The sequence below is a fragment of the Symphodus melops genome, assembly GCF_947650265.1.
Source record: "Symphodus melops genome assembly, chromosome: 8".
Lineage (NCBI taxonomy): Eukaryota > Metazoa > Chordata > Actinopteri > Labriformes > Labridae > Symphodus > Symphodus melops.
Genome location: NC_136698.1, coordinates 22,077,649 through 22,091,326, shown reverse-complemented (window position 1 = coordinate 22,091,326; position 13,678 = coordinate 22,077,649). Strand labels below are relative to the sequence as shown.

General features: G+C 39.1%; 1 protein-coding gene across 1 annotated transcript in view; it reads right to left on the bottom strand.

Moving 5' to 3' along the window:
- The window catches only part of naaladl2 (N-acetylated alpha-linked acidic dipeptidase like 2), a 539,711-nt gene that overhangs the window by 327,766 nt on the left and 198,267 nt on the right, over positions 1 to 13,678 (bottom strand). Inside the window, exon 5 of the mRNA XM_079350063.1 lies at positions 13,488 to 13,649. Within this exon, the coding sequence (XP_079206189.1) occupies positions 13,488 to 13,649 (162 nt within the window). The remainder of the gene's footprint in view (positions 1 to 13,487; positions 13,650 to 13,678) is intronic.

Below are 13,678 nucleotides of genomic sequence, written 5' to 3'. Positions count from 1 at the left end.
ATAGGTCAGAGGTTTTTCATCTGTCCAGAGCAACTTTGATATTGTATTTGATGAATATATATTGAAGAATCTGGATAAAAGCTAATTTGGCCTCTACCCCAATTCCCCTGGTGGGAACTTTTAATAGTCAGATGTGGACATTCTGTAAGCAGGAGGCAAAGAAAAAGGGAATTAAAAACAAGGACACAGGACATGACCAAATCCATAGAGCTAAGAAACAACCATCCACATTCCTACAGAGCATATGACTTGTAGCTACAGTGCTGTAAGAGTGTGAATACTCAGCCATGACATGCACGCTCAGCAGAAACCACATCAACATCCCCCTGAGTCACTTATTTATTCCTGCTGTTGCTTGCTCTTTCTTCTCTTTTCATGCTGAGACACACAAGCAATATTTCACACTATGCAGATGGCCAGGACTTCCGTGAATTTTGACCAAGACGTGTTGCGCTCAGATGATTTATTCCTCATAGTCCACTCCAGTTCATATGCATTTCTCTGAAATAGAACAGGATTTTTTTTGACTCCAACTACACAGAGTTTCATTGGGTTTTTCTAATGGCATAGCCCTGCAGTATGTAGAGATCATGAATAGTAGACATTGTTTAACAGAAAAGTCATTTAACTCATGACCTGCTTCACCATGCCTCCATTTAGATTTCTAACTTTAGTGTCTCTAACTTGGATGAAATCCAGTTGTAGCTGGTATTCGTTGTCAAAGTTATGTGTCAAAAAAGTAGACTGTGAAATGTACATAGGGTGTTGTTACATGCTTGCTCCGTTTCTAACCTGGCTTTTTCATATTCTCAGTTTGATGAACAAATCAGCTTGCTTGATTTTCAGATCAGTGAGCATGTTTCACCAATCTTTGCTTCATTAGCAAGAACGGATACTTCAGTCCAGAGGAAGAGGGGAACAGAAATTAAGCTGACTAGCTCGATAGCTTCCTGGGCAGATATATCACAATGTATGCTTGATGTCACACAAAGCCTTAAACCTTGGAGGTGGAGACAGATTAAAATAGCTCCTACAAAGAGTATCCTTTTGGATTTATACAAACACGCCATGAAACATCTCTCCTTTCCGCTAGTTGTCTTGCTTTTGGATTTTGGTTCCGAGGATACATACAGTATATCCATTTCATCTACCTTGGTATCATGTATACATTTTTTGTACAAGCCTGTTTGAAACTGGTTTTCAAATTCCAGTCCATACATTGAACAAGCCATCTGAAAAACTATAAATAGAAGTAAAGTAAAGTAAAAAGGTTACTTTTATTTAACCTTTGGTAGGTTTTTAGTGAAAGGTTTTTAGCCACCACATCATTTTAAATGTTCTTCACCAGCTCCTCTCCAACTTGCAGCAAACATTGCCAGTGTACACTGCATCAACACAGCGCTTGTGAATCCTGGCCTGAAATGCTCTCTCTCTCTATATATATTTGTATTCACTCCCTGACACATCCATTCTATCTTCATTTGTTTCTCTAATTCCCATCTCTGTGTATCTGACTCCTTTTTGCTCTCCCCTGGTCGCTTTGAATCAGCAAAAAATGATCTTCTTAAGTATAAAATAATCCTCCTTTGTATTTCAACACCACACAATGGAACACAGAGCATTACAGTAATTCTACTATCACTATTGCAAATTGTATAATGTCTCAAGTTTGTTGCTGCTATCCGGCTTATTATTATTGGGATTTGGGCCTCATACCACATCTATACCAACAACAGCCACACAGATACACCTATACATATAAGCCAGCCTACATGTATTAGAGGTCCAAAATATATATGACTTCATACAGCTTTCAGTGCACACACAGACATAAACAGCAAAGAGTGGGTAAAAAATAAAGGTCTTACAAAACAAGGTGCTTATGTTTATTCCTCCACCAAACTGCTGATTTGGAAAAGTACGTGTCATCATGGCCAGAGAGTCATTCCAATCAGTGACTTTAAAGCCTCTGATTAACACTTCTTTAATAAGAAGAGGAAGCAATCAGTGAAATGAGGAGCAGTGATGTGGAGATAAATAAAAACTTGTCGACTGGAGGGTCATATTAGGACAGTGTCAGAGGCAGCTCTGAAGGAGAAACACAAACATCCACAGGAGGTGATGTTACTCAAGAATTGTCCTCTATGACGACGACTTTTATTGAATGTGATGTTTTCTCTTTTTGTAAGTGTCCTCTCCCTCAAGCCCATTGTGTTTTGATATTGTGTCCATTTTTTGTGCTTTTCCAATTTGTATTCTAGATTATGTTTTGTTACTAACATTGAGTGTATGTGTAATTCTATCTATCTATCTATCTATCTATCTATCTATCTATCTATCTATCTATCTATCTATCTATCTATCTATCTATCTATCTATCTATCTATCTATCTATCTATCTATCTATCTATCTATCTATCTATCTATCTATCTATCTATCTAAATATCTATGGTGGAGGTTTATGTTGGGCTTCAGGTACAGACATCAACCAATAATTGTCTGACAGTAATAGTCTTTATTTTTTGTAAAAAAAAAAAAAAAAAAAAAGGCAAAAGAGGCAAAAACGGAAACCTTTTGAACCCACACTAAGCAACGTCTTCCGTCATTTATTTTCTATAATTACAGGCTGGATGACCGCCGGCCAGCATAATTAAATCTGCAGAACCACTCTATTAACCCCCCAAGAATACAATTAGATTATTACTATTGAATAAATTATCTTTTTAATGAATAATTATATTTTGTTTTAGCTAAAGCCATATTTAAGGAAACAGTTCGGGGTACAGTACAATTACAAAAAACTGCGTAGTTGGTTTATTTCAATTGCTCCTCCTAATAATGTCACACTCAAAAGATTTTATTAAACTCTTCTGACCAACTCCTAATTCAAACATTCAGCAAAGCCACGACGGATGCATACAGGTTCAACCCAAAACATTTGGACGCATAACTGCAATCACTTTGCTGTTCACAAGGTTTTCTCTCACTCTTACAACACACACCATCTGGATTTGTGAAACTCTTCAGTCTGGTTGCAATCCAAGTGTGGTTTCTTTTTTGTTAAGTCATCACATATAATTTGGGTAAATGGACTTCTAGTCTTATGACTACTCAAAGCTCTTACACACCTCAGGTCACACCTACACATTCACACACTGATGGTAGAGACGGCGATGAAGAGTGACCATCAGAAGTAGCTAATACATTCATGCACATTGATATGCCGCCGACAAAGTAATCGGAGCAACTTGGGGTTATGTTACTTGCCCAAGGACACATCAGAAATGTGGCTGCAGGAGCTGGGGATTGAACTCCTGATGTCCCGACTGAGTAACGTGACTGCCAGTAGCAACTGAGCCACAGCCGCCTTTTCTGACATCTTTCAGATACACTCACACATTTGTGGATTGTGGTCACAAAACGGACATAAATTGTCTAAGCCCTAACCTCCTATAGGGGGTCACTATGACCTTCTTTTAAATACCAAATGGAATTCCTTCAAGGTCATTTTTGACGGTATCCTCAGAAGTAATACTCAACCCTCTGAAGAAACTTACTTTTGAAGCATCTATGTGAGAAATGAGGTCATAAGGAGAGTGGAGAATTATCCATACAGCTCCACCTCAGCGATTAGTCACTGCTGCAGCTCAAGCTCCATAAAACCTTCCGATGACTTGACTCTCGTGAAGAACATTACAGTCAACTCATTTTCTCACTTGATTGCTCTCCACACTGTGTTTTTCAGGTATTTCTGTTTCACTGTAGCTCCTGAAGTTGTTCCTTTTGAATGAGCTCTGTAAAAAAGTTTAGCTCATCTGAAAGTCTTTGAAATGTCAGTGAATGACAGTTTTACACAATGAACAAAGTCAATCGGAGGTGTAATCAGCTGGAGAGGACAGGTGTGAAGTGGAATAAACCGTTTTCCACTTTTCGGCCCCTGGCTGGGCTGTTATCAGTTTTTGTTTCGTGTTTTTTTCCCCCTATATTCTCTGGTCTTGTTTTACTCTTCAAATCCCCTGAGAGCTCCTCAGACAAAGTGCTATATTCAGAGACATTTTCATATCAATGTGTTAGTGTGTCAAGTTGAAGCCAACACATTATTGCTTATGATTTCAGTGAGAAAAACAAACAAAAAAAACCCCAAACAAAAACAAAAACAAAACGGGGGTACCAATGCTTGGTGATTTGTACATGCACCTCATGTACGTAGGCCAATAGTCATCAGTGCCAACCAGTGGCAACCAGGGTTCAAATTCAACCTCTGTCTCTTTTCCTGCATGTCATTATCTCTCACCCCAATTTCTGCCTCTTTCCACTTTCTTATCTTTCTTATAAAGGCATAAAACGCCCAAAAATGTAACCTTAAAAAACAAAAAAACAAATGTTTTCAGCCCTTTCAAAAGGAGTACATACTCCAGGCCTGTAGGGGCACTATGTGGGACAGTGTAGTTGAAGTTTCATTTGTTCTGGACAGAAGCATCATGAACATTCAAAATGGCGGGATGGAGCCCCTCAGATATTTTAAAATCTGACAGGATTTTTATCAAATTATAATATTATTTAAAAACTATCATTTGTTTAATAAGTCTACTAATGAATCATTATTTCAAACATATTCTCTCACCCTATATACTGATATCATATACGATAGCTCAAGAAATGAGTTCCACGGGGCGCGCTGGTGGCACAGCGGCAGTGCGCACTGCCCATGTATTGAGGCTCAGTCCCCGCGCGGGTGGCCCGGGTTCGCGTCCAGCCTGTGGCTCATTTCCCGCATGTCTCTCCCCACTCTCTCTCCCTGATTTCCGCCTCTATCCACTTTCCTATCTATAATAAAGGCATAAAAAGGCCAAAAAGAAAAATCTAAACAAAAGAAGAAAAAAAGAAATGAGTTCCACCATCCCCAAAGCTTGATCTGAAATTCGTGGAGGAACCCTGAGTGATGTCAGCCCTCTGTGCTGGAAATCCTGTCTCAGTTTAACATTCAGTCAAACGACAGGCTGAGAGCTGGAGCTCAGGCGGGTTTGAAGACTCTAGACAAATGGCTACATCGCACACGCCTGTCAATCATGTCAGCTAGTCCCCGAATAAACTTAAATGTCATACTAAGGGGAACAAACCTCACTCTAAACCAAACACAAAATATGATACTACTGGACCTAACTCCAACAAATGTTTATATGTTTATGTTTTCTGAAGATGTTACATATTTCATTGGTTAAGGTCCATGTTGTGCTTCTTTATTAACTCAAAATAGAAAACTAAGGAACAACCAAGAATGCACAGAAATGTTACCCAAACATATCATCAACATGATGTTCCTTTTCCAATACACCAAGATAATGTGTACACTGTCCAGAAAAAAAGCCACACATGCCAGTTAAACATTTCTCAATCAAACATTGAGTTAATAAGACAAGAATTCCCACCAACAAATCACTGACAAAATGAATGCATTTGTGTGCATTGAAGACATGTTCAGGCTTAATGCAAACCACTGTACTCAAAGAGTTAATGTATCACAGTTGGATAATTAGCTGGAGAGATAAGTTTTGAATAGGCCAAGAGCCTTATAGTAGGAAACAATCTTTTAGGGATTTGAACTTTAATCGAGTTTCTCTCAGGAGCTCTGAGTGCTTTCACACCTCTTTGAAGTGTAAATTGAAAGAATAACGTTTCTACGGTGACACGCTGGTACAAGTCTGCGGCGTTTTGCCATGACACCCCTTTTTAGTTGAAGACAAACATTGGTGACACTTTGGCTGGAACATAAGGACGAGAGGTAACAATGAAGCCAAGTAAAAGTCCTCTCTCTGTGCTCATTTCAAAACACTTCACTTGATGATTGTTTTCCCTTAAGTGTGAAGCTCCAAGGGCAGAGAATAATCCTTTAATAAGTCAGAATCATAAAATGTATTCACTCTAGATCTTCCCTCAAATAGTCATTCTAAGCTGTTGAAATATGTTCCCAATTCCTTCCCTTTCTGCATCTATCTCTTTGTGTTTCTGAGCTTTTTCTTTTCTGCTGTCTTCTTAGTTTTTTTAATGTGTCTCTTTCAATTCGTCTGCCACTGTCTGTCGTCCTTCTCTTCTCTCACACTCAGTACAAAGGAACTCAGGCAGCTTTACTTTTCAGTTTTCTTTACAGATAAAGGACTACCAACCAAAGGAAAACTTACAGCTTTTAATCCAGAGGAGTATGTTTTATGGGGGGCTGAGAGAAGGAGCCAAACCAGCATAACGAGTTTCTGGCAGAATGTGTCCACACTAAACCCTGGAGATATGGCAGAAGTCTTGCGATATAAGAAAACATTCTATCTTATGAATGGACATTATATTTACTAGTGACTAAAAAAACATCATGAAATGTATAATTGATACCTCCAACTTAGGGAATCCATTAAAATCAAAAGCTTTCTTCTAAAAGCTTCATTGGTCAGCGCAGTTGCCTGACAGCAAGAGGGTTCCTGGTTCGAATCCCTGTGGGACAGGAGCCTCTTTATGAGGAGTTTGCATGCATGGGTTCTGTCCCACACTCTCTCTATTCCTCCCTGATAGTACGAATCTTCCTGTATTCGTTCAGTATGGGTACACTCTGAAGAAGTGATCTTGATGTCAGCAGACTACAATCTATTCTGAGTAGCTATGACCATATTTGAAGAAATGCTGTGAACGGTATTTAACGGATGCACAGAGATCAGTAAACTTGTCTGTCTTATGACCTGCATTAAGTCTCAGTGTGTATGTCAGATCCCTAATGGGTTATGCCGTCTTCTATCATCCAGTCTGTTTTATAGAGTCAGTGTTAGGGACAGTTAGATATGCTTGTTGGATTATTTGGTGACTTGAAATTGTCCATCGGGTTAATGTGAAGAGTGGCTGGTTGTCTTTCTCTTTTTCTCAGCCCTGTGATTGACTGGCAAACAGTCCAGGGTGCACCCCACCTCTCACCCATTGAAAACTGACTTACAGTACTTCAAGTAATAAGTGCTTTACTATTTTGGTAATAGTTACATTTAAAACAACACGCTTCAGACACCTACAAAAGTAGGATCCCCAAAAAAATATGGAGGAATGTGGTGGAAAAATACTATTGTATTATTCTTATTTGAACTTAGACAACTCAGACGTTTGTGCGTCATTTGGCATCAGTTCTTCTGTATAGCCGTGCTTGTATCGCCTACATCAGGGGTCCTCAAATACAAATCTTAAAGGGCTACAAAGATTTTTTTTTGATGACTCAAAGGGCCATTTATTGAGGTCGGTCAGGCCACATGCAATAATACTATAATATTCAAAACAAAATGTCCTTTTCATTCAAAGCGACAACAAAACTACTAAAATGAAATGTAATTTCCATTTTTTCCTGATTTATTAAAGGTGTGCGTGTCTTATGTGTGCTATCTGATCTACTAACATCGTGCAGTGAGGATTTTTGTCTTTCATATGAGAAAAACTAAATGTATTGTCCATTTAGTTTGCCTTAATCAAGATGTAATATTGGGCATTTCTGCCCCTGCGTGGAAAATACTGGGTGGAGAAAAGACAGACAAAAACGGTGGTAATTGTGACGATGTCTGAATTTAACACATTTGAAAGGAACATGCTAATCCAGGAGCCCCAGTGTTACACACAACAGGCTGCAGTTAGGAGGAGGAGACATAAATGCATTTATTTTTTTTATTTCTATTCCAATAATAGTGAACTAAGAAAAAACACCATGAATAAACTAATATTACTGAACATTCACAGCCTCTGCATTCTAAATCATTTTAACATTGCCTGCTATGTCTTCCTATTTCCCTCTTCTCACCAACATTACATTTTTTGCGCTTCTCTCCCTATTTGCACTCGTCTCCTCCTTGGGGTTTTGGGGGACCTCACCACTGCTTGTGACACCTTATTCGATACCTCTTTCAAATGCTTACGTGTTCGGTCTCACGCAGCCCTGGCCCGAGTGTGTGCCCAAGCGTCCGTGCCACAGAGGACACAGCTCATCATCATTCATGCAAATGTTCTTGGTAGATCACCTGGAAAACACCCACCAGCCAAACGGGCAATCTTTTGAAGTGCACATGCAATTTAGTAGGCTACTCTTTAATTGGGATCTCAGAAAATCCGGCTCTTTCTTGTCATCTGATCATAGAAGAGTAGAAGAGTCACTGTTATTCCACTTTTCCAGTTTAACAAACTGATACTATTGCAGATTGCCTACTGTTGTCTGTTATGCCCCAAAAGAGATTCATCTATGCAGAAGGCATAGCCACAAGGGCGAGCCGAAACTAATGACAAAGTGTTACTCATGTATTATGTAATATACCTACACCCTGTGAAAGTATAGATATGCTCTGCAACCGGGACTGCCCCGGGAGTCTTTGATGTGTTTGTGACTGGCGTCACTTCTGTAGCTGGTTGCCCCTTATTGCAAAAAGGACTTTTATTTTATTCAATGAAATACCCAAAGAAAAAAGACTTTGACTTGAGATCTTCATTCAGCTAACAGAAAAATCCACAACCTTATTGAAGCCACACAGGAGTTGTATAGTAAATTTTTAACACCTGTCACGGCCAGCTCAGAGCCACAACAAAGTACTGGAGGAGACAGAGTTAACTGTGTACAAATCCCCAGTTTATTAAACCAGCAACAACAAAATCAGAACGAGGACGTGAGGCCATCTTAAATAGATTGAGAACACCGGGCCCAGGTGTTCTCAATCGCTGCAACATAAAAGCATACACAGCCAAACTACCAGCAGCAGGGTCGTCACATACCAGATTAAACAATTCAAACGTATAAGGTGTCATGAAGGGAAAATCCCTAAGTTGCCTGTTCGAGCACACATTTTCTGAGAAGCGTTCAGAAAGTGGAGCAGATGGACTTTTCTTATAATTGGGAGTTTTGTTGGGACATAACTTACATTAGTGTGAGAAAAAAATATAGTGTATATGGCATGATATGTGACTTTTAAATGACATAAAACTCAAAACAAACCACAACAACCTACGCTAAGTACTGCTATGAATTATAAGCAATTAAGACGCATAATGTGTCATATGGGTCGCCAGAGTTCATGAATAGGTAGGAGTGTTTTTGACACCCTGCAATATAAATCTAAGAAATAATCATGAAAATATTGGAAAACTATAAGAGGCAAACCATGGTGACATGATTGTCTCAGTTCAGCGGCGAAGCCAGTTATCTCAGAGAGACACAAACACCCCGGCAATCCCATGATCCTTTGGCTTGGAGGAGGTAGTGTTCAGGTTGACAGATAAACAAAAAATATATGATCACTTGACAGGGAAAATAACGCTAATTTTTACTTTGTCTAGACTTTTTTTTACTTCCTTTTCTCTTTGGATTAAACAGATCAGGGCCTGGATAGAAGGTAACAAGTCAGTCTGTGTTTTATGGTGGTCTTACCCCTCAGTTCCACCACATCCGTGTGCATTGCTTGTCAGTTTTGGAGAGCACAGCCAGTCAGCTGAAGTGCAGAGACAAAGGAATTCCTGAGGTAATTAAACCTATATAAATATAATAATATATTAAAACTATATAAACTATATATGTAATTCTTATTAATACATGCACAAACAGCCATACGGTTATTGTTCTGATCCGTCATAATGGAGTGTTTTATTCTGAAAATAGATGCAAAAAGTCTTGCATATCTGCTCCGGAGGGCCCCGGACTACCGGAGCTGAGATGAAGTGCAGCAGATCCAATGGAAGCAGACAACTATGTGCAAGCTGAGCAGCATTCATATGCTTTTCCAGCAACCCCTTCCCAACATCCTCTTTTGTTTCACATGTTGTCCCTCTGTTAGATCTCTTACCCCCTGAGATTCACTTGCTCACCTTCCTCTAACTGTATCAACAAAGTCACAAAACAATACTTAAACCTCAAATTGCATTGTTTGTCATTGCCTTCAAGGAGGACGATTGGTTCGACAGAGAATGCAACATCAATTTCAAGGTGTCATGGAGGGTTTCTCACCTTTGTATGCCCAACCATCTATCGAGACATTACACGTTCTTCTATCAGTATTAGGGAGTCAAAGATAAGCCATCAAGATCGTCAAAAAAGGGATAAAACCTAAACCAAAACTGAAGTTGTTCCAGTGCCTGTCTCAAGGTCAAACCAGACAGGAAAATTCAGCACTCCCCCATCGTTCATACATAGTTTTGAAGTATTTATTTTCAGCTATGAAACAAGGCAGTCACTGATGAGTAGTTTGATAAGGGAAGGTGCTCAAACATTCTTAAGAGATTGACTGAGTTTTACCGAGATGAAAGTTGAGTCCCTGTTCTTCACTTGTTGCCCTCCTGTTGCCAACCCCGGGTTGCTTAAAAGGCCTAATTTGTCTGGTCAGGTCCTCTCGGGATGACAGCATAATTATAGTGAATTCACATTTTTAAGCAGGGAAACAGTATTTTAAGATAAAGATGCATTCAAATAGCACATATGTGAAGCGTTCCATCAAAATGAGTCGGATGTCACAACGGCCCATTTGTGTAGAAACATGTTTTTAGAAGAAAATACAATTTTGGGATATTTTCAGTTTTTACACATTTCTAATTAAATAAAGTCTCAGCTTTAATACAATGTCAAATTAAAGTAAAATACAAAGGCTAAATATCGCTGATCTTAATGAAACAAAACGGTGTCAGATTTCACAACACCGGCTAGCTTGTCGCGTCATCTGTTTACATACACGGACACGGAAACATATTGACAGCTCAGACGACATGAATTTTCGCAACGATGACATTGCTCGACTCAAATGAGAGAAAGGACCAATGGTAAGGACGCAGCTTTCTTGGCTACATGATGCTTGTTTTCCGTTTGTAAAGGCGAGGAGACCTCATAAGAAAATAACTTGCTATGGGTGTGTAGCCTAGTAGTATAGCCTAGTTTGTGTGTGTGTTTGTTATGGGTCTGTGTGGGGTCAGTGTGTGTTTGAGTGAGTCTGTGTGAGGTTGTGTGTCTATTTGTGTGTTTGTGTATCGTTGTCTGTGTGGTTGTCTGTCTGTTCGTCTAGTGAGTGAGTGTGTTTGTGCGTGAGTAAGTCTATGTCTGTGTGAGTGAGTCTTTGTGTGTGTTTGTGTATCGTTGTCTGTGTGGTTGTGTGTGAAAGCGAGTGTCTGTGTGAGTCTGTCTTGTAAGTAAGTGAGTGAGTAAGTGTGTGTAGGCCAGCAAACGTCCCATGTGTATGTGCAGTGTATGTGACAGACGAAAATGTGAGGAAATAATATTAATTAATAATTATAGCAACAAATAGGCTATAATAAAAGTATGGGTTGTAAAAGTATCTAAAATCACATGGTAAATGTTATGTTCTGAACGTGGGGCATATCCTAATGCTATGTCTTTTGTCGATGAAAAAAATCTGGTTCTCCTGGGAAAGATAAGCACCCATATGACCCCCTTGAAGCTTCTGCCAGGTAAAGAAGTACCACCACTCTCAGCTTCACCAGTACAGCCCCAGGAGTGGTCTTTGCCAAGGAGTCCACCAACAGTGAGGAAGAGTGTTTTTCGCTTCTTCACCATGAAGGGATTCTTGATCCTGAAGCCTTGCCCACTGCACAGGTGATTTACCTGGCCTTAGTGCTACGCGTCAGGGGTATCTATACATCACCTTTAGGGACTTCTGCACTGAGGACACAAAAGATCTGGTTTGTCCAAAACCAGCTGTGGCTCGTCCGTAAATATGCACGCTACTATTACATCTAACACTAAATTACATTATATTGTACGTAATTGTTATGTCATTAAATAATCTTATAATTAATTAAAGAACACTAGATTGATTACATTGTATATTAGTTTTTAAAATAGTCATATTAAATACACTTTCTACTAAATAGCCCTTTCAAGGACTTTCCAGGCCCAGTTCCCTCTAATGCAAGGACCCAACACAGTATAGTTTGAGGCACAGATCAAGGTTAATTACTGATACAACACTGAGAATGTTTAAAGTGACAACTAACAGGCTTTACTGAAGCTCACAGACAACTATCAAAAAGAGAGTGTGAACGTGTGAACACTCTCTTTTTATCTCTTTTAGCTGTGTTATGACGATGGATATGTGGTCAATTAACTAACTTTAAGGAACAAAAATTATCAAAAGAACTTCAATTTCTATTATTGCACAAACTATACAAATTCAAGCACTTTCACTGACCCATGTCTATTTTCAAAAACTTTCCAGGCCTTCAGATTAAGGATTTCAAGGACCCGTGGGAACCTTGTATTACAGTAAATAACACAAGATTATATTATATTTTACATAATTGATTTTAACTATTGGATGAGTTATCAAATGATTTATTGTTTTCTTGCACTGTAACTGTTATTACCTGTCCTGTTCTATTTCAGCTTTTTAACAGTTTATCATCTGGGCCCTTATGATTTATTTTTATTTTTATTGTATTTAAGTCCTTTTACAATGTATTTCTGTGCACTTTGTGATAATACTTGTAATGTTTCATGTAAAGCACTTTGAACTGACTTGACTTGTTTATAAATGTTTTTAATTCATTTGGAATGTGGTGGAATGTTGATTCTATCTTTAGAGCCCTTTTTCTCAAAAACAAGGTTTGGTGACAGCCGATCTTTGGAAGAGCGTGTCTCATACAATATTTGGAGTACACAAATAATTTTGGTATCGTCGTAAAGCTGAGACTTTCCTCTTTACAGCCATGATGAAAACTCAAAATGTGTTTTGGGGTCAATGGGACTCAAAATGATGGAGCAGGTCACATATGAACAAGTTCAAGTATATCAAAGGAAAGTCTTTTGTCTCCCAGTCATATACGGAGGGTCAGTTGCACAAGTGGCCAAGACTCATCAGGCCCACCCATAGCATGGCTGCTCTGTATTTAACCTACCAACACACAAGGGTACTTCCAGGTTTTTAAGTTACTCCCTGGAAGTACCCTCTTCAGTCAAGCAAGGTATCTACTGAACACCAATTATAGATCGAGTGGAATAAATTCACAAAAATATCTTTGAATTACAAAAAGAAAAAAAAGCACTGCAAAGCAAAGCAACCACTACAGCCAAGAAAAAACAATCATTAAATGTGATCTGGTGTTGTCATTCATAGCTAATATATGCCTTTGTGTGCCTAACAGTGGGCTGCCTGGATGTTCATTGCTCTCTCCCACCAGAAATACTGACTCAGGAACAATACAATGAACAGATGAATTGCTCTGCAAAATCCATCCAAGTTGATACAGTCATTATAATCTAAACATTTACACCTACTTTTGTAGTCGTGTACACTTTTCCACATTATTTTGAAACCACTCAGCCCCTCTCTCTCAGCCAGCGTGAGTTTGAAAGGGCTGTTGAGTGAGTGAGTGAAAGCATCTGCACAATGTCAGCAATTACCGCCTTTGTTTCTATTTGTTTTGGCCACAACAAAAGTGGTATTCTTGCTTCAGATGTGATATTGTTTTAGGAGAGCAATTGGGAACTTACCTCTGGAGAGCATTTATCTTGTCCGCAGTGATTCCTTTCAACAAGTCCTCGAGCAGGTCTGTGCTGTCTGATTGGGGGACAGGTGGTTTAACAGTAGGTGTGTGAGCAAACCAGCCAATTAGGAGTCCAAGGACAAAAAGGCCCACCCCTGCCAGGAAATACCTATGAATGAAGAACTATGGGTCAGAAAT